Source organism: Poecile atricapillus, chromosome Z, assembly GCF_030490865.1.
Source record: "Poecile atricapillus isolate bPoeAtr1 chromosome Z, bPoeAtr1.hap1, whole genome shotgun sequence".
Lineage (NCBI taxonomy): Eukaryota > Metazoa > Chordata > Aves > Passeriformes > Paridae > Poecile > Poecile atricapillus.
Window position 1 is genome coordinate 121,424,470 of NC_081289.1, and position 27,948 is coordinate 121,452,417.

Sequence of the window (27,948 nt, forward strand, 5' to 3'; positions counted from 1 at the left end):
ATTCACAGATATGTATACATCCACATCATAGTCTAGCATGGTCTCAAGCATGCATTCAGTTATTTCCAGCCAATACATCTCAGAAGCATTACTTAAGCCAGCAATATTGACTTCTTAGAACATTGTCTCTATCAAAACTAATATCCCATTTATTTTTCAAAGTAACAGGTAAGAGACAAAAATAAATTGAATTCATGAGGGTTAGCAAGTGGTATTCTACAAAAAAACACTTAAAAAGAGCATTGCTTTTGTAAATTCGACAGCTACAGGTTAACATCAAACAGATTTTAAAGCAAATCTGAATTCTTACCCATTTATGCAAATAATTGGTCCTTTACTAAACTAAATTTAAGACATATTTTCTTTGTATGACATTAAGTTATACTGTAACAGTATCAAGAGATTTCCTCAGTAAAAAACTACAGTCTATGGAGGGAAGAGTTTTCAGTTACAGCGTTACCTTTATCTCTCTGGAGTTCATCTTTGGAAACCGCATCAGCACAAGCATCAAAGTATTTCTGCAAAGTATCAACTTGTCTACACAAGATGTCTCTAAAGGTTTCCATTTCTGCAAGCTTCTCACGTAAACTATGGCCCTTCTGAAAACACAAATGAAAAAAGCCTGAAACGTTTCTAACAATACTCAACAATAGCTTGATGCAGCATAATTACAATTTAATTTAAAGAAATATATTTTTGCAGCTATAAAAAAGATATTGAAGTACACTAACGGCATTTTAGATATCAGCAAAAATGAAATACTGTTAATGTCAGAAGAAACCATATCCAAATATTCCTTTTATATTCATTTTGTCACTGGTCTCAATGTTTTCCCCTGACTGCATCTACTACCTCAGAGCACTCCACAAAACTTATGAAAAACATGAACATGCATGCTAACAGCTTTGTACATATTTGCCTGAAAGCAAACAGCTCCAGTTTAAGATCAATGTTCCAATCCCTTATTCCCCTTTCGTGTGTTGTTCCTCTTCTGCTCTCCCAGAAGTACAGCCCACTCAGTTCATGTAATAAATATTCATATGCATGACACAAGGAAAGCCATAATTTTTCAGCCAGTGGTGTATCATGCTTATTAAGCTACAGAATTAGTGTTTTCATTTGGGGCCCAGGATATTCTGGTGAGTAAACTAGAAAAAGTTAATGAACACACAAGTTTGATTTTCCTGCCACTGAAGGTGACACCACAGTTTAAAAGGGACAATTGCATGAGAGGCATGAGAGAGCTTCTTATATCATCTGTTCACCATCATACAACGCACTAATGACATCTGAACACTTGAACTAAATATTTTATATTTCTCCTGTAGTTATGTGAATAAATCTCCATATGTTACTTCTTTTCCAGTTGCATGTTATTTATGCGCAAATACTAGGAAAACTTTCTGCACCAACCTTAAATGAAGAGGTGGATGTTGCGGAGTATCCACTTGCTCCAGAGACGAGAGACACCATGGAGCCATGGCGCCGCAAGCTCGACTCTGATCCATAGCCAGATTCAGTCTAAAAAGCAAATCACACAAAAACCTAGAGTGCTGAGGCTTTTGATAAAATAGAAACAATGAAAACAAGATAAATATAAATTTTTCTGAAACCCACCCATTTGTTTTTTGCAGTAGAGGTTTCAATAACTAAAGCTGTGCCTGCATCTAAGATGTTGATGCAGTATCTGTGAAGTTTATTAATAAAACTTGTTTATTATTATCAGATTGATTTGTAAAATTATTTGCTACCTACAAGGAATTATGTGTCCCCAAAAACAATATACATTTAATGGTTCAAAAAAGGGACAGTGTTTCATTATTTTCGTTTATGTAATTCCTAAGAAGTAACTTTTCATAGCCTATTAAAAAAACTTACATTACTCTACAATTAATTGGGGGATTAAATTCAGTCTTAAGATAATCAGCTTCAGTCCACCTGTCTAATCACACAAATAGTACCATTTTGTTTTTAAAAGCAACAAAATAGAAATCAAAGAAAATCAGGCATTTACTACTATCAAGTTTTTTTCCTGATTCTGGCTTCTTTGGCAAAAATATTTATACTAGACTGAAATTAATTTTTCATGGGAACAAAAGTCTACATAAAACAAGGTAAGACATTGAAAGTAAGAAAAAGGATACAATAATAGGAACTAACTAAACAATGAAAAACGAAAAACATCTCCTGATTAGAATAACATTTAAAAGATCAAAAATAGAGTTTGACAAATTTCCTCACAAGTCAAACTGAAGCAGATACTGAGGAACTGAAGGAAAATAATTTCCTAAAATGTTAATGTAAATGATGTCCATGGCAAAGGAGATGAAAAATCCTGACAGAGAATTCAAGCAAAAAATAGATGGTTCAGAATAATATATTAAATACTGTTGGTAGATGAGTTTGATCAAGTAGACAGAGACAACTGTGAAGGACTTTTGACAGGAATAAATTCTGCAGTAGTGCCAAAGCTCAAATGGGGTAGGGAGAGGGGAGAAAAAACATGGTATGGAACAAACAAGAACTAATGATGAAATTCCAGTTGTACGTTTTATGGAAAAATTGGTATTTAGGCTTTGAGAAGACAGGAGAGTGTGGATAAGTCAAAGGCAGAGAAAGGTAAAGGGCTGTTTGAAGTGTTGGTTAACAATTTGGGCAAAGTGGGACAAAGTATGTATGACTGAGTTACCAGTAAGAGCTTGAGCAGAAGATTGCTTTGTTACAAAAACATTCAATAAGCATAAACCAGAAGAGTCACCTAACACTTTGAAACATTTATTAAAAGATTTCCTTTAAATGAAACTATAAAAAGACTTCATGTTTAATCACTACAGTCAATATTTATTTAAGCACATGCCGCAAATCTTATGATGACCCAATATCTTTTTATTATAGTCAGTTTTGACAGTGAAAATTAATTTAATTTTCTCTGTAAGTTGTATACACTATGAAAGATGCTAAAATTTCCTTTTAATAGGATATGGCTTAAAGAACAGATCAATTTTAAAATGTAGCCAAAATATCCATTTCATTGAAGTTAGAGTATTTTAACAAAGGATAGCAAGCATTTTCTGATTTTGTCCTTAAAGTGAGAATGACGCACCTATGCAAGAACTTGCTTTAAGCTTAGGAAGTGAGATTTCTGGATTTCTTTACCTGAGATTTAGTAAAAGACACACCTATATAGTCCTATTTTAGAACTTCCAAGAATAGTTGTAAATTTGTAAGTAGAAAATCTGATGTCTTATATTCTACATATGAATTAAATTATTTTCTTGCAATATTATGCAATACAGTCAACACTCAGCTAATTTAGTTCACAAAATAAAAACTGAAGGTGAAAAAAAAAAACAACCCCTCTTTCCACATCAACATGTAAGCCTGATTTTTTAAGGTACCTTTTCAGCAGAATATTTATTTCTCTGTCATTTATGCTTGTGATTATTAATTCCACTAAATAATTTATCCACGTACACGTAACAGCATGCAAGAGTATATGGATACACCTATCAGCTTGCAAAGACTACCAAAAAAAAGGTGTAACATAATTAACTATTTGTTATGAAGAAAATTCAGCAGGCATTAAGAGCAGACTGAACAGCACACATCATGAATCAAAAGCATGTGCTTTTACAGACCATGTTCACAAAACTGTGTCAGACAATTATGCTCAAATAGCCAAGTGGAAAAAATAAAATTACATTGAGAATACCTATTTTTCACAAGAACGAGAAAATAAGTACTCATTTCCAACTGATGCACAGACAAGCCATCCTGCTCACAGCAGACACATGCAGGCAGATGAACACAAACAAAGAAAGCATGAATCATGCAAAGCCCCACCATTCTACTACCGCAACATCTAAACGAGAGCAGGTCACTGCCGCATTTATGTCTTGCAAAGCAGATCATCGTTAACTAATCACTGCAGAAATAATAATTTACATTGAGAAGAAGAATGTAGACAAAGTTCCTTCTGTTTATAGAAATTTTAATTTCCCAAGACAAAAACTGGAAAAGCCGGTAGAGTCCATATGATAGAAATCAACAGTTTCTGCTTGAAAACAAAATTACTTGTAGAAGTCGTATCAATTCATACCATCAAGCACTAATGCCAAATTGCATGCTTGGTAAAAAGATGCAGCTCTTTGAAATTCCATGCATACATCACAGCTTCAAAGCTACATTAAAACTGGCATTTGATAGTAATTGCAACACCTTCAGCCTTCTAAGGCAATGCATGAAATCCATTAATCCTTTTGTTACACCAGACAAGAGAGAAGAGCCACATGATCCAAAGCTTCATGTGATCCTTTAACTGGAGCAGATGCTAGTATCAGCAACAAGGCAGTATGCCAGAAAAGCTGCTTTCAATAAAAAAAAAGCTATGTATTTGCAGAATCATATTGCAGATCTCTGTTACTGCTTGCACTGATCCTTAAGCAGAAAATAATACCCTTGAATAAAGCCCAGACTCATGGCAAAGTTCTCCCACTTAAAAAATCAAATAAAGCAAATTATTCTCACATGTCTTCAAGGAATTATTTTGGTTATGTCTCAATTTAGCATTTGTAAAGCACTTCAATGTACGTTTGTTCACAAAGGCAGATACATTCAGCTAGCATTATAAATTATGTATTATTTTACATAACACAACCAGCAGGCAGCTCCTCCCTTTAAGGCATTCAGCTCACCCAGAAGGTGATGGAACAGATACTAGGCCACAGTGACTCTAACTTCATTTTCTACAGTATTTGTGAAAAAAATCCCACTCAAACATCTAAGAAATCAAGCAACAATACCTTATGAAAAAAAACAGAATATAGAAAAAATAGTAACACAAAAGAGCTAGAAGGTACTATGAAAGGCTTGGTGGGAAAAAAAGCAGATAAGCTCTGTAAAACAACTGAGTTCCAAAAGCAATTTTTAGACTTGATGCAAACGCTTCAGAAAGATGGGTTAGTGGTAGGATGAGCCAAGGCAAGGCTACCCTAGGAAATTATGCCAGACAGAAAGAATACAATACACACTACAGGTAAGGCAGTACAGGATGCATTTCTGAGGACTGAAATTAAAGATAAAATTATCATGTAGGTCTTATTTTTCAACTGTTCTGAGGCTGCTAACAATGGAAATCTAAGGCTGCAAAACCGAGGTGGTAGTTAGAAGGAAGGCAGAGATAGAAATTCTGCAATCCAGGTTAGAGCAGCTGGATGATGATTCCCCACCCACAGCCCTCCCAAGCATAGTGCAGAGGACTATTTAAAAGGAAAGAGATTCTAATCTGAAGTTTTTTGCAACTGCAAAAATAAGGAAAGACATGTTGCAATTCCATAGTAAACAGGCACATTATGTGCAAGGGAGGAATACCCAGGAATTCCAGGTTGAAAAACAGGTATAAAAATAAAACTCTTCACCGAGCAAAAGTACCAAAACCCAGGCTGACAATAACGGCAACACTTGGTGTACTTAGTACTAAAGCAGCTTGTACTCTGGGGTCATGGGACTAAAGGCAAGAGTGGGAGAGGCTACATTTATCCCTTCCGTGAATCTAGGCAGGAAAGGGACAGGTAAGGTCTGTATTGTAATTTAAGAACTAATAAATTTCATTCTATTAGACACCAGCAGAAAATGCACTGATGTTTTGCTGTCAGTTCCCAATGCACTAAAGTAAGTGTTCTTACTTGTTTTCATGCTTCGAAAGCCAGTGGGAGTAGCTAAAGATTTTAGATAATGAATTAATTGCGTTGTGTATTACTGTTTGATTTTGGTTTAAGGCTAGCACTTGTGCAACTGTGCCTTTAAAAAAACGAACAGTTCTGATCCCAAGTGAAAGCATTTGTCACATTCGTCTTTTTAGCAGTTATTAAAAAAAAGCATAATAGTTATATTAAACATTATTTTATCATCACCATGTATAAAATTCAAAAGGGAGTGCTGCCAGGGTTAATGCATAAATGCTAACTAAGGCAAATGAGCCAGGAGGCATAGGAAAAGTCGCTGCAGGAGTCCAAGAACCCGTTCTGCCATGGAGCATCCACTAGGTGGAGGGAAAGCCCGCGCCTTGGAGGGACTGAGCACGTAGGGATAACCCAGACCGTCTCAACAGCGGGACAGAGCAAGGACACTAATGCACACACCGTGTTCACAATTAACAAGCATTTAGGCAATCCTAAGTAGCCTTCAAAACGGCAGGGAAGGAGCGATTGCTTCTTACCCCAATTGTTGGTTAAGTTTTATTTTTTAACCGAAGATAGTTAAGTATTACATTAATATCACCTCTGTAGAACCAGAAAAACACACCCACCATGAGTATTATGGTGAAGAATCCTGGGCTAAAGACCATAATGAGGTTTTGGAAGAGCATAATTAAACAGCAATGGGGGTTTATTCACCTTTGTGAAAAGGTACTTGTTGCAAGTCTGAGCCTATTTTGGATATGGACTTGATAGGCCTACACTTTGCTTAATCACAATAAACATCTTCCTAACAAGAAACACTAGGATTCAAAGCAGAGATGCAGGCAAAGTTCTTACTTGCACTAGGAGAAATGGACTACTAAAAGCTTTACAGCAACACAGAACATATCTATCAGCAGGTAAATATGCTTAATTATCTATGCTTATCAATAACAAGAAAAACTGCCCAAGACAGATGCTTCTGCAAAACCCATGAAGTCCCTTGTTCACCTAATGCAATTAGCAGTTATCTTGTCACTGCTAAATTTGGAAACAGATTTTTTTTTTATCCTCCACTCAATTCTTAAACATTTATTTATCAGAACGGAATCGCTGTCAAATGGCTGGCATACACCTAAGTATGTAATACATAGCAAGCACTGGAGCATAAAAGAATTGGAATTGTCAAATTCCATAATATATTTGCAAAGCATTCAAGGAAAACTATCTTACACCCTAAGGAAATACATGAGAACACATGTTGCTTAAATTGCAATCTTCTAACAGTAATCTGGGAAAAAGTGGGGAGAAAGAAGGGTTTACTTTTAATACATTCCTTGATTTGCATCACACCCTATTAAAACTAATACAATTTTCTTCATTTTCATAACCTATTACCTACTATTATTTCCTTCTTGCTGTAGCCCTTGTCAGCTCTCAACACATACTTCCTTCAAAAACAATAGAGATCCACTGAACTACTACACATTTGAACCAAAGAAGTTATATGAAATAAGGGACTCCAAGACATGTAACTTTTTGTCATGTTCCTGATACAGCTTCAGATTCCTCAAGTTGTCCAGGGTTGAAGATGCATAAAAAACCAGTCTGTCTATTGAGTCAAAACCACATTTGTTTAAAAACAAAGCCCAGTCTCGTTTAAAAGGTCTTTATTCAACAGCATCTTGCCAACAGTACAAGCTTAACATGCATTTCTAATTATACATCAATTTGACAACATAAAGATTCCATATATTAGGCTCAAACTATCAGGCAATAATTCTGCCCAAAGATAATTTTACTTTCAAACAAAAGATGAACATATTGGATATAAAGTATCAGAGCTCAGAAGGTATAATTATTTAAGGACAAACTCAACTGACCTGCATGACAGGACAGATAGCTGTGGGAGCTAAGGAAGTTGAAGCTGCTGGTGGCTGATGGGAGTCTTTTTTCCTGATAAATTATCGGTCATTTCTAAGAATTGACAGCAGTTTTGACTATTGAAAAGTGAGATCAACTTGTGAACACCACCTTATGTAAAACCAGAGTTCTCTTGCTCTCTTTGTGTTTCTGGCTTCTGACAAGGTAACAAGGCTCTGTCTCGGCCTCCTCCCCCCCTCCAGGCCAGACAAGGCCGCAGAAGACGGAGGGCGGGGGAGGGCGGAGAAATGGAGCCGGCCAGCTGGGCTTAGTTTGTAGCTTCTGCTGCTGGACTGAAACCTGACGCCATGAACCTTTGCAGCTTTTCCAAAACTTTAATTCTTTTACTACCTGGATAATTTACTCTTTTTTTCTCAGAGAGACAGAGAGAAAGAGAGACAATCAACATGAAGAAGACAGTGAAGAAAAGAGTTAAGTTTTAGATGGGGAAGAGAGAATAAGGAGATGCTTTATAAGCTGAAATATTTTTCTGTTAAAGCTATGGAGATGGACAATAATGCTCTGAAAAAACTCCTTTAATTCATGACAGAGTATATTGGGAGGAATGGAGTGTTCAAAGTGTGGATTTTGAGCAAAAAGTAGAGTAATTGTGATACAGTGAGGTGCTAGAACAGAGTGAAGCAAAGATTTGAAGCCTCGAGAGGCAATGAGAACAGTGTTTCCAGCGAAGCTCACAGAGACAGATGAAGAGAACTTTTGCCTTTATATAACTCATCCTTAAAAATAACATCCCTAAACTCATGGCCCATACACACCTCAGAGTGATGTGAAATAGGAGCAGAAAATCTGATGACAGATTTTCGGGCAGCTGGCATCAGAGAAATAGAAAACTATAACAGAAGTAGTTTTCTCGTGAGAAACTCCACAGATTAGCAGAAGACTTCTGTTTCTCTACAATGACTGATAAAAAGACTCTAGCAAGAATTGAGACTGTTTTAAACACCAAAGTTCCAAAGTTTTTTGTCTCTATGTTGTCATGTGAACAAAGAAATAGTAGGTAGTAAGAAATAAAAGGGTTTTCTAGAAGTTTATTCTGGTGTTCTTATTCTTGTAGTTTTGTTAATAAACGTTCTTTATTCCTTTTAAGTTTTAAGCCTGTTTTGCTCTTGTTCTAATCCATATCTCACAGCAAGAAATAAGTAAGTTTTCTAGTAAATTTTTAGTTACTGCTTTAAAACCACGACATTTATTTAGTGCATTAGCTGGGAAAATAAAATTAGCAAATCTAAACCCACTACACAGGCAGAAAATAATCAGGATCATTAGGCTGGAAAAGACTTCCCAGATCATTGAGTCCAACCTTTGATCCAATACCACTGTGCCAACTAGACCATAACACTAAGTGCAACATACAGACTTTTACTGTACACTTCCCGTGGCTCCCTTACTTTCCTGGGCAGCCCTTTCCAATACCTGACCACCCTTCCAATGAAAAAAATTCTTCCCTATGTCCAACCAGCAGAGCCTTCCTACCCTCCAGCAGATCAACACTCTTACCCAACTTGTCACCTGCAAACTCAGTGAGGGTGGCCTTGATTCCCTCATCCAGGTTGTAAGGATATGACACAACTAGACCCAATGCTGAGCCCTGGGGAACAGCACTGGTGACCAGCCACCAGCTGGATGTTACTCCATTCACCACTGCTCTCTCATCTGACTATCCAGCTGGTTTTTTACGCAGTGAACAGTGCACCTGTCCAAGCCATGGGCTACCAGTTTCTCCAAGATAATGATATGAAAAATGGTATCAAAGGCTTTAGTGAAGTCTTGATAGAAAACATCCACAGCCTTTCCCTCACCCACTAGGCAGGTCACCCTGTCATAAAAGATGATCAGGTTGGTCAGGCAGGACCTGCCTTTCACAAATCCACACTGACTGGGCCTGATGCACTGGTTGTCCTGTATGTGCCAGTCACCACACTCAATATATTCTGTTCCATAACCTTCCCCAGCACTGAGGTCATCAAGGTCAGGCTGACAAGGCCATAATTCCCCAGATCCTCCTTCTGACCCTACTTGTAGGTGGGCACCACAGTTGTAAATCTCCAGTTATCTGGGGTGTCCCTGGTTAAACTAGGATTGCTCATAAGTGATACAGATGAAGAAGTATTTCATCAGCTCCCTCATTCCTTTTGGATGAATCTGATTTGGCCCGACAGACTTGTGAGTGGCTAAGTGACATGGGAGGTCACTTCCTCCTGAGTTACAGGATATCTATTCTGATCCCCATTCCTGTTTAGCAGCTCAGGGGGCTGCTTGCCCTGAGGATATTTGATGTCTCTGTTAAAGACTGAGGCAAAGAAAGCATTAAGTATCTCAGCCTTTTCCTCATCCTTGGTGACAGTGTTCTCCATCCACATCCCCATTAAAGGATGGAGATTTTCCTTGGCCCTCCTTTTGTTGTTAATGTACTTGTAAAAACATCCCATCCTACACAGCAGTGACCAGACTAAGTTCTAGCTAAGGCTTCCCCTTTGTAATTTTTTCTCTACATGACTTACCAACATCTTTGCACTCCTCCTGAGGTGCCTGTCTTAGCCTACATAGAAAACAACATTTGCAAGACCTTAAGTCAAATTAAGTTGATGAAGGGTCTGAAACACAAGATGAGTGGCTGAGAGAGTTGGGGTAGCTCAGTCTGGAAAAAAGGAAGCTCAGAGAAGACCTTATCACTCTCTACAGTTACCTGAAAGGAAGCTGTCGTGATATGCATGTCAGTCTCTTATTCCAAATAGCAAATGTCAGGACAAGTGGAAATGGCCTTAAGTTGCAGCAAGAGAGTTTTAGTTTAGACTACGGAAATTATGAAAATTTTTTCAAGCGAAGGGCTGTAAATCACTATAACATACAGCTCAGGGAAGTGGTGGAGTCACCATACCTGAAAGTGCTAAAAAAATATGTGGATATGGCATTTGAGGACATGGTTTAGTGGTGAACATGTTGAGGTACTGGATTGACAATTGAATGTGGTCTTTTAATTAAAGGTCTTTTTCAATCTTAGCAATTCTATGGAATACTTGATATACGATGACTTACAAAGATTTTTAAAAAGTTACATGAAAACATTAATTGCTTTACAAAGAATAACAGCACATGATTCTATAATTCTCATTCTAGATTATGAGATAAGAACAGGTCTAACATGACCAAAACAAAAATGCTAAAGGGATAAATTATCTGAATACTTCCAATGTTTAGATATAAGACCTAGCAACAGATACAGAAGGGCAAAGATAAGCATATAAAGGAGATCTCACATCAAAAAAATTTATAAGCAAACTCAGATTAAGAGTTTATCTAGCTTAAAAGTTTTATATATTTCATGTAAAAGACACATTGGGATATCTAAAAGGATAAAAATTCAGATAATTTCCAAAACCTTGATGAATCACCAATTCAAATCATGAGAGCATGTCCTCCTGTCAAAAGGTTTCAAAGTACTCTGTGGTCTAACAGGTCAGGACCGGGAAAATTAAGTTGTCATAGACTCATATTACTTTCGTATTAGTACCACTTCATCTGTTTAATCTGCCCAAGTCAGTATCGTGTGTGACCACTAGAGGGAAATAGTGAAAAGGAAACAGACACGGCTGGAGGTTACTATTGGTCAAAGACCAATAATAACCCTTACCCTGTTTCTGCTTCAGTTCCTGGGCATAGAAACCTCCTTTTCTTGGTAGACAATTAAAACCAGAACAGTTTTACCTTTAGCCTTTATAATTACATTTGAGACACATTGCTTAGTGAGGATAAAGTTTTCCACAAAGCATGCAAGTAGCAACAATGGCTTTAGTGCTGAATGGATGATAGTGAATTAGAAATTGTAATAAAGATTAAAGAAATTATTCTGAAGTCAGACTTATCAGCAAATTCAAAACAGTGAACCAACTAAGAACACACCTATTTTCAGTTAAGACTGTCCAAAGACATAGTATGAAATCAATCTGACAAATGTTCTGCCTGAGATTTTTAGAACTTCATCTGACAGGAAGTAGTTAGGCTCAATATAATTTACCTTTAAAAAAAAAGTTTAAGAGCTGACCCCGAGAAAATTGGGCACATGCGTCCCAAGCACCATGTCCAAGTAGAAGACTTTCCTTTACATTCAGCTGCTCTGTCATTAGTTTGCAAACATACAGCTCATCATTCTTTATTCATAACATCTAAGTGTTTACAGGCTTATTTAGGAGTTTGTAAAACTGTTTTGTGAAATGTAACTTTCAGAAAACTCATCTTTGAAAATTAAAATATTAACTGATATAACATATAATATTAACAAACATATCAGTAAAGATATTAAACTCACTTGCCAATACAAAAACAATCTCCACCATATCATTGTTCATTGATGCAAAAAGAAATAGACTGCTCTTATTTGCTGAAAGCCAACACCCTCTGTGTAATAGGAAAAACAACTTCAAGCACAGTACAGGTCTCTACAATAAGCTGACCTACCCTGCCCTTGAAGGAAAATCTGGAAACTGAAAAACAGCTCACAAAAGGCTGCGTCTAGTACATTAGAGAAAAGCAAATCAAAGGATCCAGGCCCTAAAATGTTTAGGACTTAGAAGATAAGTGTTATCATGAGTTGTACACAGAACTATAATACTGTTGGTCCTTATTAGGTTGTGCACTAAGCTTTGGGACACCAGTTTGGTCTTACTTTGCTTTCCAGAGGGGTAAAATGTATAACCAAGATAAAGGGTGCCAGTACAGAGCTGTTACCCACACAAAAACCTCCCTGAGATAAGCATTAGCTAGAGAATAGCATAATAAAACAAGCAGTTTAGTGCCTATTTTAATTAAAGTCTTCTATAGTAAGAAAATTATCTTACTTCATGACAGTATGTCTGTTTTGTACAAGCTGTAGAGTCCTTTCTGTAAGAAATTGTGCCTTAAATGCACACTGTCCTATGGAAAACCCAGGCAACTGCAGAAACACATTCAGTATATACGTAATCAATCGTTTGGTAAACTCCTATTTTCTACAGACTGCTGAAGTCCAGTCCCATTGTTGGTTCTCTCACAAAAGTGTACCCTTGAATAATTCATTGTAAGAAAACTACACGTGTTAAGAGCTGACAAACAAACTGATGCTATTGCCTGCTGAGATCCCACCCACACCACACAGGGGTGTGACCTAAGACTTCAGGAGAAAGGCCATTATTCTTGCTGTTGCCTGCTTTGAACTGCAACACACTAAAAGCTGACTTTACTCCCTTGTAAAGTGAGGGAAGGGAAACTCCCACCTGATGGTAGGTAAGGTGGTGTTTCCTGACCACTCTGCACGGCAGTGACAAAACAAGTATTCTATCACCAGCTTTTCATATTCTGACAGGATCTGCTTATAGTCCAGTTCAGGCACTGAAAAAGCAGCAGCCATAAAAATGATGAAAGTGAAGCTATTGTATTTACATCCAAAAGCACTCCAGACTCCAATCTGTCTCACAGTTGAGAACAGTAAAGAAAAACAGCAGATTTGCTGTGGAACACAGGGATCTTATATCAAGACAGTATAAATCAACAAGAAGGACAGAGAATCTTTCCAGTCAAGTCTAACACAAATTTTTCTCCTAAATGCAGCCTCAGATCCACATACTTCAGACTTTCTTCCCATATCACCAACTTCAAACCCATAATGAAGCATGTTTTTATATCCAGGTTCTGTCTACTCAGGTGGATACTCTGAAGGAGACTACGTATGACTAGTACTGTCAGCTGAACACTCTCCATCTGTTGAAGATGTGTCTAGCGAGCATGATGGCCTCTATTCAAGAATTAAAACACAAACCAGTCCAGTAACTCTCTGAAGATCAATTAGATATACCTGCAGAAACCTTAAGTCCTACATATTGTTTGATTAGATTATGAGAGCTATAGTCTAAGTAGCTAATATCTTTGCCCTTTCTTCGTACTTTGCAAAATTGGCAGGTTTACCTAACAGATTTCCTCAAACTCACTAAATATCATTAAACACATGAATTATATTGTTTCTGCTTAACCTTGCAGAGCATACTTGGAGACGGATAGAAACAAGAATGGAAATAAGTAGATGCTGCACTTTTTGTACTGCACAAGAATAAAGCCAAACTTGAAGCAAACAGAATTTAACCAGACCTTTTATTTACATCTGAAAGTCTGAGAACCAGCAAACTGAGACAAAAAAACCCCCTCATCTTGTTAAAAAAGAAGTATTTCAAGCCAATGGAATTATTTTGCTGGGAAGCAGAAAATATTATAACACAAGCATGGAAGAGTTAACTGCTATGTAAGAAATGTGCTTTTTACCATAGAATTTGAATGACAAGATCTCTAGTACCACCTTCTGCTCAAAGCATGTCCAATTACATACTCAGGCCTACACCCCACAAAGATGAATTCTTCAGAGAATTACAATATCTATTTTCAAAGCCAATGCAATTGTTACAAAACATAACTGGAACAGAGAGGCAAAGAAAGACTGGGTTGGTCAAAGTGAAACAATCTGCTTAATTTATAATTAATCAAGTGTGCTGGGCTGTAATGGACAAAGCTTTAGTCCAGCTTTAAACAGTACTAACTGCAAATACTTTATGAATAAGCTGCAATTTAACAGCTGCTGTGTGATCATGGGCTCAAGAATGGTAAAAGAGTGCCAAGACAAAGAACTACTGTTTTCAGTCCTGAAAGGGAAGTTTCAACAATTTGGAAGTGACACCATTTAGGTTTGCTGCAGCAAATATGCTTGTGTAGTCAACTGAAACTGCTGATTCACTGCCATTCCCCTAGCCTTCCTTCAGGAAATACACAGATTTCAGAAATAAGTGCACTTAGCAAATTTAGCAACATCAAATGACATGCACTATGATATGTATTAGAGCTCCTGTTCATACTAGTGCTAAAGTAATGGAATGTACAAGACATACCCAAGCTTAGTTTCCCTCATTGAAATTTAATTAATATTTTATTCAATTTTAAAGAAAGAGCCCTGTGTAACTGACAGCACAGGCATAATAACTTGAATAATCCATCTAATCTTTCCCTGAAAGCGCAGCTTCTTACATATTGACAAGTTTCAGTACCACCATCACACTGTACATCAGGTCAAGTAATTCTAATCAGCTGAGCATCCTCAAGTGTATTTGTTTGTTTAAACAAGCAATTTTACAGTAATACACAAATCCTCGCAAGTTAGTCCAGATGACCAGGGGGTAGAAAGATGGACACCTTTCTCTATTTAACGCTCCATTCCCCCAGTTTTCTGATGTCTGTGTTCATATCAAGAAATATGGGATATTTAAACAGTAGCAGTTAAATATTAAACCCCTTCTTTTTCACCTACTATTTAAAATAGGTATGCTCAAAACCATGACTTTCTTTTCTTCTGCAGTCAGTCTATACATAGACATTAAAATAACAGCAAATGCATATTTTTATGCTTGATCTGTTTTCAGTGAAAAAATGGGATCTTTTTGCTGAATTACAGTGAGAATTATATTGGAAGAATTACCTTAAGAGGTTCTGACAAATGGCAATGACATTAAATTAGAACAGCAGGTGCCCCAAGCCATGATGTATTTCCAAAAGAATTCTGCCAGCTCTTTAGGGTCACATTATGTTCTGGAGTTACTCTTTTCAGGAGCTTCACTGGATGAAGGCGGTGTGCCTGCCTCTCAAAAGAGCCAAAAAGTTACCTCTGCTCAATGTTACTATGTTACAATGTTACTATGCACTTCACCCCTGGGTTGAAGGCTCCTCCCTACAGCAAGGGGATTAACCCATGATCTATTAATATCACCTCATTGAGTTTCACTGTAATGAAAGCTCACTAAAAAAAAAAGCCACCTCCTAAGAAGTTCTTTTAGGAAGAAAAAGTCTACCTTTGGTAGACTGAGGCATACAGAGTACCTCAGACTTTTATATTAAGCTGTTAAGGCACAGTACTTCTTGAGGTGATGAGTAATAATTCTGAGTAGCAGCATACAGTATTTGGCAAGTGCCAACTTTCAACTGTTTAACCACTCACTACTTCTACATTGCAGCTCTCTACTTTCTGTTTTTGATATCAAGAGCTTACCTTAATTTAAAGGGGCATATATCACCCAAGTCAAGCTTGACACAGGTCTCTCTCCATGAACAATACTGTTTTCAGGGAGACTTTGCAAACATGCTACCACTCTGCCATGGAGAACTCAAGAGTCTTAGAGATAACTGCATGTCATTCTGCTGGTGACAAACTTTGACATTCCCCTTTTATTATATAAAAGTATACTCTTTTTATAATCAAAATTATCTACCACAATTTTTACAAAGTAAATTAATAACACTTCTGAGTTTACTACTGGAATCTCACTTGTTTATAGCAGTAAGACTGGCTATTTACTGCACAGCCAGCTGCAAGCTGACTTTTCAAGAGGTCTGGTCACCTCAAGACCAAGCATTAGTCTTGAGACCAAGTTTACTTTAGCCATGTACATCACTCTTCATTAAACAGCACTGCAAAAATGTTGACTGACATACTCAACAGCTTAGTGGAGCGGTAGTGTCACAAGCCTTTTGCATTATTTGATACTGAGTTAGCACTTTTGCAAGTGTTTTCCTTCACACACTATTGCACCCAAAAGGCAACACTGCTAATCTGCAATTTCAACTGTAATTTTCAGGCATCCCTTAGCTATTTCAGAACACTGGTTGACCACCCTGGCTATGCAGTGATCAAAAATTTACTTGAACCTTTCTGTGCATTTGAATCTTGAATCAATTAGTATATTTAGCTAATTTAAGGGAAAGATAGGAGTAAGACATCTCAAGTAAGTTTACAACCTTTTGAGGAGGCAGGGGCTTGAGAGGAGAGTTCAAGACCTCTGCTAAGACTGTGAAGGCTACCTGTTAATGCTCTTACTAGATGGGAGAAAACACATTTTAATTAGTAACATATAGGTGATCACAGCTTTCATGGACACAAAAATTTAAAATTATTTAAAGTGCATACATACAGCATCAGATTCAGATAAGCAGCTCCCAACAGAGTAATGGGCAAGCTCAGTTGTGAACTGAGATAGGTTACATCACTTAGTAGCTTCTTCATGTAGACCCCATACTTTACAAAGTACTTAGAAGAAGCACAATCACTTAAGACACTGAACCAAATCCACACAGCACAATGATTATCACCCAAAGCAGCTGAGATGGAAAGACAGAAGTTGTCAGACGAGGAGCACAAACTTAACACTTCTGTACACATGAGAAAAATGGACTTCGAAGTTTACTTGGTTGTAAGAAATACTTTTCTGTACACGTACAGGACAGGTTACACTCTGAAGACAGTTCTAGAGATTAATCTGACTTAGTGGTTCGCAAGCTGTTATGTTGTAAAGTGGTAGTATACAAGATCCACAAAACAATCCTATATCTATACAACACATATAGGATCCGAGTGGGAATACTGAGTTCTATTTTGGTGCTATACTTCTCAGAAAGATAAAGACTGAGTAGGGAAGACAGCTATGCAAGGTATCAGAAAGCTGACATCCTCGTGAAGAACAATCGAGGAATAGGGAATGTTCTAACAGGAAAAATACAAGAAATGTTAAGTGTTTCAAGAATGAATAGAATAATCTCTCTAGATCCACTGTAAGACTACTTAATAAAGGAGAACTCATATTTTATGAGAATGGCAAGAAATCCCTTTGATGGCAGAAACAGGCTAAAACGGTTCCACAAACCCTTACCGTTACAACACTTCCTAATCTAATTTATAGTGAAACATAGCACTCAGTAAGGATGACCTTAGTTCATATTAGGGGAAGAATTACAACTAACTTTATGACACTTCCTTCAGAACAGTACTTCAGTTTATTTCTTTGCTGATCTCTATACCAATCAGATGCCACTGAAGAGCAAAAAGAAAAAGACAGTATTCACGACTGAAGGATAAATGAATTTGAACAGTTAGACAGGGTGTTCAGACTTGAGACAGCTACATCCTTCTCCTATTTATCTCCCACTCTACCTAGGGTTCTGGTCAAAATCCAAAATAAGTAAGCTTTTTACTTCAAGTTCAGAAGCTTGTGTTTGAACATATTTTAATATTTAGTTATCAAGGAGCAGTTTTGCAAACACTTAAATTCAGCTTTGCTGGGAGATATAAAATGTGAATACACATGAACTTCAAGTTACATATTTAACATCAACACACAACACGGACAGAAACAGCAACAATAACTAAGAACGTCTGCTCGACCTCTACGTTCCTGCAAAAGCTTGACCAACGGTTCATGACTTTTTAGTTTCAAACTAGTATGGGGTATTTTTGTAACACCTTTAAGTGTCTCTGCCACTTATCAGTGACTTGTCCATGCATTTCAGTCTTTTAAACAGGTAAACAGGCTTTTAAAATAGTTTTTTGCAGGTTAACATAGGTATCTGAATACTGTCCTCCAGCCACTTCAGGTAGGCTGTACTACTCTGCAAGCCAGAGCCTCACAATGCCACAGTGAGAGTGGGTCACCAGCTTCCAGAGCAAAATGCGTTACAACAAAAACAATAAGAGAGTATGCTATACAATCCATACCAGCATCAAACAGAAATACTTAGAGTTTGTTGCATGCTGCAGAGCACCAGACGGAACAAGGAAAGCCAAATCAGGTTCATAGGAAACAACAGTTGCCAGCAAGATTACTTAAAAAACCTGTTCCAACACTTAGGACATGGATATCAACATAGGTAAAAGAAGGTCTCATCACACTTCTACAATCCTCATTATGAACTTGATACATAAAACCAAAGTTGAACAATATATATACGCTCCCACATATCCCATGCTTTCCTTCATCTGCGCTGTTGCTTCCACTTAACATCAGCCTTACTTGTGAATGGGTACAGGGGGAAGTATGGCCAGATGAACTTGTATTAGTATGAAATGCCAAACAACTAAAATACTAGGGAGCCACAATTCTTTTCAAACCACAGTAGTAACTGCTGAGTAAGCAAATACTTTAAAAACCACACATCATTGAAACAGCCAAATTCCAGGAGAGGAAGTAGAAGCAGAAATGGCAACAGACACTCTTCCTGTTGCTCCCTCCTATATGATGTATCTGAAGTTACACAACTGGAATGTTTTTATTTTAAAATAATTAACAAGACTGTATTTATAATTAACATTCACTCATCAATATTAGAATATTTACCACTGCTAGAAATTGACAGTGACTAGTTGCCAATAATATAGTAAGTTGATAAAAAAATATTTATAAAGGTCACAGAATCAAAATAGACTGCAGAAGATTATTCGCAGCATTTCAATATGCACTTAAATACAGCCTACACAAACATCTAAACTACTTGGTCCAGGAGCTCTTCAATGGTCTGCCAGAAAATAGGAACACTAAATTTAATATACAAAACTATATACTGATGGCAGAAATTTATACTACTCTATCAGTATCTATTTTAAAGGTTTGCTATATTAGTATGTTGAGTCAAAATGTTACTGTATCATTTCTCTGCATATGCTATGAATTTTAAATTTTTTTTAGCCATTTCAGTTCAGACTGGTAATTGATTTGGAGTGATTTATTTACATGTTTTTATTGCCATTATTGTTATATTAAATCCATTCTAGGGCAGGATTGGAGATGTGTAAAAAAAGGAGAAAACTATCCTGTCTTCACAGAATGCTACAGCTCTACTTAAAATTGATGAAAGTCTGTGGACAAGTTAAACATGCACTACCTCTCTGTACTCTCCCCTCCTGGTTGATAACCCGAGCTCATTATTTCACGAATTGAAACTGATATTTGTTTCTGACCTGATTAATAGGTCAAATTTCTTTGCTCTGGCATCCACTGCTAGTAAAATATTACTATGAGAAAGTTACTTCTATTTGCATTGTTCAATGCTTTCTCAGAAGAGCTAAATAAAAATAATCTCATACATCAATATTTACATACAGTAGTCAAACAAAAGCTTGACTTTAAGTATGGTTAATGAGAAATTTCTTAAGGCATTTATAGGTTGAAGGAACAGGCAGTTGCACTTGCACCTCAACTCTGAAGGTGACACATTCCAATTACAAAATGAAAACTAGGAACTGAGAAACTCTGGGTGCTTATAATCAAGTCTGAAGTGAAATTCTGTCACCATGGCAGCTAGCTTATAGCTACCAAATAAATTTGGCCATATCAGAGTCCCAAACTCAACTAGCCTAGAAGTAAAACAAGCCCCTGGATGAGGCAGGAATGAGTTGGATTCAGACCCAAGCAGGGACCTCAGCTAGTCATGTTCAATCCAGAGGGCAGACATATCACTGGTCAAGGAGCTGGGTGGTGCTAAAACCTCAACCAATGAGCTATCTAAGCTCGAGATTTCTGGATGGACTATACAACTAAATTCTGAACACTAAAATGAGGCTGTTTTATCTGATGAGCAAGAGGACTTGACTCGTGGATTCTATCTTCCAACCCACAACTGCCATGTAACAAAATTTAAAGCTTCCTCTGAGTTTACCAAAAGTTACTCATACATAACATCTTATACTTAAGCTCATATGAGAAATAACACAAAGAAAGCAATTTTAATTCATAAATACTTCAATATTTAGCAATATTTTACCTTAAGTCCTTTACCCTCTTTATCCAGAAGCTGATTTGTATTACCAGCAGATATAAGGATTTAAGCAATCTGACATTAACCACTCAGCAGATGAACAGCTACAACAGGTAGAGGAGGGATCTGTTAGCTCTAGGTACGTACTCTGAGGGTTACCTTGTTATTAAGATGCTTCTCAAGCACACAACCTCGCGGTGCTCTGGTTTCATCCACTGGGACTTCTGCTTTTGAATGCTTTTGCAGTCATGTTGGACTAGCAAAAGCCCACCTCTACCCCTTGTCCTCTCAATCTGGCTACCTTTCCCGGTTCAACATCACAATTACTATTACTACCAATATTTTTCAATGTGTAACAGCACATTCAGTATTTCTTTTACAACAGTACATTGACAAGGGAAAGCAAAACAGGCAAATTACCGTAACAGTGAAATTAACAATTCTTAACACTTTATAAATAATGTAATTGATAGTCATTTTTAGGCTACTTGGAAAAAAGGAACTCCATTTTATGTGTTTAACAAGAATTTTCTGAAAATTTCAGGCTGATGTTTTTGAGTTTTGAATTTTCTCACTATTTCCTGAAGTGCCTGTATTAACTGCAATCAAAATTATGCTGTTTAAAGTTTGCTCTGCAGTTTTCTTAAGCTTAACATTAACAGACAGAAAATAACCAGCTCACAACTAAGTATCTAATTTCTAAGTTATTGTTTGAAAATGTATCAGCATTAAATAAACACAATCAATCAACTGCTTTAGTAATTACTTAACTTCTTCATAAATTTGAATTTAGCACACTGTCAAATCGAGTGTTTTGGGTTCCTCCCACCATTTAAACAGATCTGCATTTAACGCAAAAATGTCATCTAAAGCATCTTATTTGGTTTGACAGCTGGTATTTTAAGAAACAAGCTGTAGTATACAAAGAATTGCACATAATTAGCATTACTTAAAAGCTAAACTATCTTTGGCCCCTTTGCCATGTCTCCTCACCCCTTTGGGGAAAAATTGCTAAAAAGGAGATGAAAGTTTTACTCTTGATGGTTCTGTATAACTCTGTTCTATCTAGCTAACTCCTTCCACAGTGTCTAACCAAGACTGAAAACACAAAGCAGTATCCACTCCTTCAAGGAAAACTTTTACTGAGGCCACTTTCATTGAAGGGGAACAGATCCCTTCATCCCCATAAAAGGGACATATGTCAATTAGGTTTGGAAAATAGCCATCTGATGCCTTTCACTGTCAAACTTTGAGATTCATGTCTCCTACTCTAGATATAAACACCTCGTACATCATCACTTCAAAATGAAAATGTACGTACTCCCTACATACCAACTTTTTGGGTATCTAGGTACTTCTCTGAAAAATTATGTTTTCCAGTTTGAAACAGCAAAATCAGATACTTTAAGAAGTTCAGAACACTTATTTCATTTGACAAACAAAAGATTTTGCAAATGTAAGACCAAAAAAAACCCTGTCAATCTATATTGCTGAAGAGGCACAGAGTTAATAATGAGGACATTAAGAGTCTGTGTGCAGAAAATAAAAGCTACGATGGAACAAAATGGAACAAACATAAACTGATGCAAAATTTCTCATGAAGTATTCATTTCTAAATAACTTCTCATCAAGTTCTCAACTCAGGTGGTACATTAACATTACAAGGAAACATTTTGATCTCAGGAGTTCAAATTTATTTGCTCAAAGTAAGTTTACTCATGCAGATATTTCTCACAACAAACAGCAATTCACTCTCGTCATTTTCGAACAGCACTGAACTAACATTATTTAAGCCACTTTATCTAATATTAGGTTAGAAATTCCAAATTCCATTTTGAAACCATGGGGGAGACCTGGAGAAGGCAGTCCTTCAAATTATTATTAAGAAGAGAGTAACTTTCCAAATACATCAGCACTGGAATGCTCAAGTACCATCAATATTTTGACACCAGAGTAATGTCTGATCAATGCATCTAATGAAACATTTAAATAAACAAATAGACTCGTAGTTACACATGAACAACTTCTTCATTTGCCTCACTGATGGTATTACAGTAGTTTTAGATGTATCCCTCCTCCAGTCCAGGGCAATGAATAAACATTTGGAGCTATACTTGAAATACTTAATGTGGTAAGGATTCAGGAACTTCAATACCAGAAAAAAAGTACAATTATAATCCCTCCTGCAAATTCTAATGGTTTTTATGCCTGAACATAACCTGTTTTATATTTCTCAGCCATTAGCTACTCATTGGGTCTGCTAAGCATGAAGTTTTTCTATGTCTGCTTATACTCACATGTAATATCAAATGAATTTTAAATCAGTGTTCCCTTTGTTTGGAGCACAATGAAACATAGTCAAAGTCTATGTCTTTTTCTTACTCTGAAGATCAACAACCTTGTGATATGCTACATTAAATCTCACAAACACACTTTTGTTAGCAAATAGCTTAAGCAGCCTACCAGAACTACCTACTCACTCAGTCAGCAACAAAGAACTTCAAAAACAAACAAAAAAAGTACTTTATGCAGCAGTAGACTAATGTTAAGAAAAGTGACTGTTTAGTACAGGAAATAATTTCATCTCTTGATTTTATTAAAATTATTATGTACCATTTGAAGAACTTGTTTCTCAAACAAAAACAATTTTTACCCAGAAGGAACTTCTGCATGAGGTTTGGTAACCTGATCATGAAGTTTCTGCAGAAAATGTCAGAGTGAGAAGACAGAAATCTGAACTTCTCAGTGCAATGAGATATTTTTCCCATATTCCCCTACTCTCAGTCAAGTTTTCAGGTATAAAACTTGCATGAGCTAAAGTGAATTAAAGGATGACTAAAGAGCTATTTTAAGGCTCACTTAAGTGTTGTTCATACAAATTTGAATGAAAAATGGGATGGACTTCCAGATTCCATGAAAATATTTTCTTTCAGATCCTATCAAAGTTATATTGGAAAAATGTACTGTTTCTTTAATATTTTCCATACAAACCTATACAAAAATTACAGGTTATAGCAGTAACCCCTCAATGAAAATACAGAAACAAGACTTTCGGAGACATTCCTTAAGAACCACTAATAATAAACAGACTGAAGACTGGATTTGGACACTTCTGTGTTGTGTTTAATTCTACCAAATACCAATCTATGTAAATACAGCATTGTTCCAAGGTTTCTGGTCGTAAGATTACTGTATATTTTTCTAAAATCATTAGAAGCAATAGATGCACTTCTACACCTACAACATTTATCACAAAAAACTCCTACTGTTTTATGAAGACAACAGAATATTGCACTAGAAAGAAGATGTTAGTAACTCTGATACTCCATTATATACTTCTAACTTGAGTCTACACTATTATTACAATACTGCAGTAACTTCTGCTGCTTTCCTTGCTTTGTCTTGATCATGATATTCTTGATATTTAGTTGCATAATACAAAACAGATATTTCTAAATAATGCATTACTTTAACATGTTAAATGTTTTAATAACTTATTTAGAAGTGATGTGCCATAGTATTTTCTACTCCATTTAAGAATGAAAACAACTGCTATTTGCCTTAAATACTATTAACACTAGAGAGTAAAAAGGAGTATGAAAGAAACTGAAAAATGTCAAATAGCCATGAAACTGCAAACTACACATACTGGAAAAGCTGCAAGATTCAGAACAGTCAAGTTCAGTGCTATTACCTTAGAATAGCAAGATGTAAATTGAACTGCTTCTTGTCAGCATATACAGAAGGACTTATTGCCACTTCTTAGTTGTAGGCATACTTTTTTTTCTGTTTTTACAATATTCCAGAACATCCTCACTCCTTAAAAAATAAGCTGAAAAGTAGCTTTATTAAAATAATGAAAAATGCTCTCATTATCCTTATCCCTATATTAATTCTAAATACTAGAAAAAAATGGGTAGTGTAAATAACCAACCCTTCATTCTTCTTTAAGGGTAAAGGCAGAGATCTGGTACAATTAATTTATTTAAATAATTACCAAATTCTTGCAAAGCGTGGAAGTATAAACTGTCCAAACCTAAATCAATGTTAAAAGATTATTTTTAAAGTGCATATACCATATAATTAATCAGGCTTCTTTATAAAGGCAGATCACTTTTGGAATCCTAGAATCTGTACTCCTCAATACTCATTCATGATCTGAAAAGGAGGTTGAATACGACAATTTAAGCCTACCAATAATACCAGACAGACAAAGGAAAATAAACAGATACCTCATGATAGGGGCTGAGTACTAATGCAGGTAAAAAGACTACAGTTGAAAAACACAAGATTTTTTTTTTTTTTAAATAATACAGAGAAACAATTCCAAATTAACACTTCCAATGGCAAACTTTAAACTATTACCATTCAATAAACTTGTATTATGCGCTGGTAATTCCATAAAGTTGCCGCTCGGAAATCAGCAACAGTTAAGGTGAGCCTTACAACAGGGAATAGAAAAATAGCATGAAAAAGGTTTGAGGTTGTGATGAGCAGAGTTTAAGACAGGATCCGGGCTTTTTCATCATTCATTCCTACAGGATAGCATGCAGTGACACAGGCTGCATTTCTGCTTATCCAGCTTTGTCGCACTAGATGAGGTATGGCTAGAAGCATGACATAACTCTCTTGTACACTGAACTGGAGAGCAAAATTTATTACTCTTGATCTTTTATAGACACGTTTGAGAAGGTCCGAGAGGTAAAACTCTCACTGGTCATTAAAGTAACACATCTACTATCATTGGTTAAGTGGAACACTACCCCTTGACTGTTTTCCTAAACACCACCTGCAAAGATTGTAGTCCTTTACCAAGGACTGTTTGGATTCTCTCATGCTTTCTCAGGCCAGAATGAGAAGCCTGTGACTTAGTTTCATACAGGCTCTGTTCTCTGCTTTTTGCATTTAGCATCAACACAGCTTCAGGTTAAAGTTCTGCATTTCCCCAGCTAAATCATTCATGAACCCTAGTCTAAATTTTAGCCTTGGGCTATCAAGTTCCATGACTACACTAAACCATACCTGAAGACCCCCAAGCTTATAAACCAGTTTCTGAAATGCCAATTCTATGGATGTGCAATCCAGTAACTTCCTCAGTGTATCCTCATGAGAAATTTCTCTCAGGTATTGCACTAAGAATAAATTGCAGTATTGTTGTCTCAAAAACACTCCACTGTTAACTTCATATTGTTTCTTTAGACTACAGGAAAGAATCCAGGCTTTGCAACTTAATTTCTTATGTTTTAATATTACCTCTGCATGAAAATGAAGGCAAAATGCCAAGCTACAAAGGAGTGAATAATCCAAATCGCATGATATTTTTTTTTTTAGAGAACCATTATTAAAAGACAGCACTTTAAATTTAAGAATATGTACTGCTTATTGCAAAGAATGGCAAATAAACAGTGAAACCTCTTAATTACTCACAGTACCTCTACAGACAATGAACGCTTCAAGAAGTTGAAGGTAAAAATCCATACCTACTTGGATATCTATTTCAGTTTGTATTCCTGTAATACCTTTGTAACCCAGATTGAGAGGTTGCAGTGTGCTAGGTATTATAGTTTAATGCTACACCTTGGGACAGTGCCTATCTTGTACCTGATAACATAATAGATGCTTTGTGTACTTTCTACCTGACCTAATGGGCCTGAAGATCAGGCATTTTTAAAATTAAATTAATTAAGTTCATTGGAAGATATATGGAACAGATCGAGAAAGCTGAACCAAAATGCAGATGAAGAATAGTGCTTTAAAAGAAAAAGAGACAAAGCCAGTAATCAGATACAGCAAAAGCAGTCAAATGATGAAAAAGAGTAGCCTAAAACCAGAATGATAACCTAGAGAACTGACTCTAAGACTAACAAGCTGACATCTAGGATAGATAAGAAGCAATTCAGTAATCAGGAAGAGGATGGACAAAACCTTGAAAATATCACTCAAACACTAATAAAAGCTTTTGTTTTTGTTTCAAGCTAGAGAGCTCAAGGATCACATTTGTTAGCCCCCAGTAACATCTTATCTATGAAGAGCAAGTCAATTCCTTTGAAATAAATTTAACACAAAGCTTCAATCTTGACCTCCTACCTGTCATAAATACTGTATTTCAATGACTGTACAGGGAAGCTTAAACTCTCTGAAAGCACTATGCTTAATCTAATGAGGGAATGAGAAAGGAAATTAGAAAACAGAAAATTACATACCTTATGTTGTTCTATTGCATCTACCCATTGTTGTCTATGGTCTGGGTCCTGAGCCCGGAGGTACCAAACACTATCATTCACGCTGATATCAAATCTGCATTCATCAAAGTCATGGGGCTGTGACAGAAGAGAGTGTAAGAGTAGCTAAAATTAGCAACATGATCAACGTTACCTCATAGATTATTTTGACACTTAAACACTAACTGGAAAGTCTGGTCTATATTGTCTCAAATTCATCCTAGATCCTGAATTCTGTGTTGTGTAGCTGTATCAAATAATTAACATATACTCTCATAATGAAAGATGCTGATCTTCTGAAATAGACAAGCACGTGTAATACATTCTTATTAAATAAAATTTTAATAAATAAATTCCACACATAATAAATTCCATATTTTCAAATACTTTGAAACAAATCCTTTAGCAAAATATCAATCATACCATTAAATATTCCTATATATATACATTTTAATTTCGAAACAGGACAACAACTCCATAACATTACTGTATTATAGCATTACCAGTATTAATTTTAGATGAAATACATACATAATAGAAAAAAAAATACCAGGATAGAACTGTAAAAGCAGACTATATCTAAATGACAAGTCAGAGCAGGAACTTAAACAAGCTGTGACATGCTCTGCCTCAATTATTTTCACCATGAATATTTCACAGATAATTGGAAGCTACATGCAATCCTTTCACACCACTCCGTTCAACTGCATCTAACTTTTTGTTCAAGTGCCTTAAATACTAGTAAGCTTTTACTAATGTAACAATGAAGCTGTTAAGGAAAGTACAGGGAAAGAAAACAATTATCTCATCTGCCCTGTACCCTGATACTGTCAGTTCAAAGTTACTCCTTAGCAAACATCCAACTGAGCCCAATATTCCCCACACTCTTCATCTCTGAAAGCCATTTTTAAGGACACGTAATACACATTAAAGAAATTACAAGAGGCTAACAGGCTTCAGGATAAAGGCTAGTGATACAGTCCCAAGGACCACAAATATTGGTACCATGTGCTGAAGACAAGTCTATGCATGTTAGGAATATCCTTTACAACACAAAGACCACTCTGCCAATACATGCATCCTGCAAACTTAAAGACTGTGAACCACTCACGGAACATGCTACAAAAGAAAACTTAGAAGTAAGTCTCATTTGTTGTCATGCACACCATTCCAATGTTAGAATATTTTTCAAAGAATTTGGAAACCAGAAGATATTTACACATTTAAAATACCCAAAAAACAACATCTTTGTCTTACTCTGTGTTTAATGTACTAAGGAAGTAAAAAAGTATAGCAGAACTCAAATTACCAAATAAAAAAATGAGCTAGAAAGAATTTAACAAAAGTACATTAAAAAAACAAAGTGTAAGCTTAAAGCTTCATATAATTGGTCAGGCATCTGAGCGTTCAATTTTAAAGAAATTTAAACTTCCCATACAAAAACTCTCCAACAACTGTAAGAATTTAAAATCAAGCAAACAACTATATACTAATTATCTAATACCTGATCATCTCAA

The 27,948-nt window shown here is 36.2% G+C and overlaps 1 protein-coding gene across 2 annotated transcripts in view; it reads right to left on the bottom strand.

Moving 5' to 3' along the window:
* CERT1 (ceramide transporter 1) overlaps window positions 1-27,948 on the bottom strand; it is an 80,871-nt gene that overhangs the window by 29,643 nt on the left and 23,280 nt on the right. For both annotated transcript variants that reach the window (XM_058864393.1, XM_058864392.1), the window contains exons 3-5: window positions 26,414-26,530; window positions 1,414-1,521; window positions 461-599 (exon numbers count right to left, since the gene is read on the bottom strand). In XM_058864393.1, coding sequence (XP_058720376.1) covers window positions 461-599; window positions 1,414-1,521; window positions 26,414-26,530 — 364 coding nt within the window. The remainder of the gene's footprint in view (window positions 1-460; window positions 600-1,413; window positions 1,522-26,413; window positions 26,531-27,948) is intronic.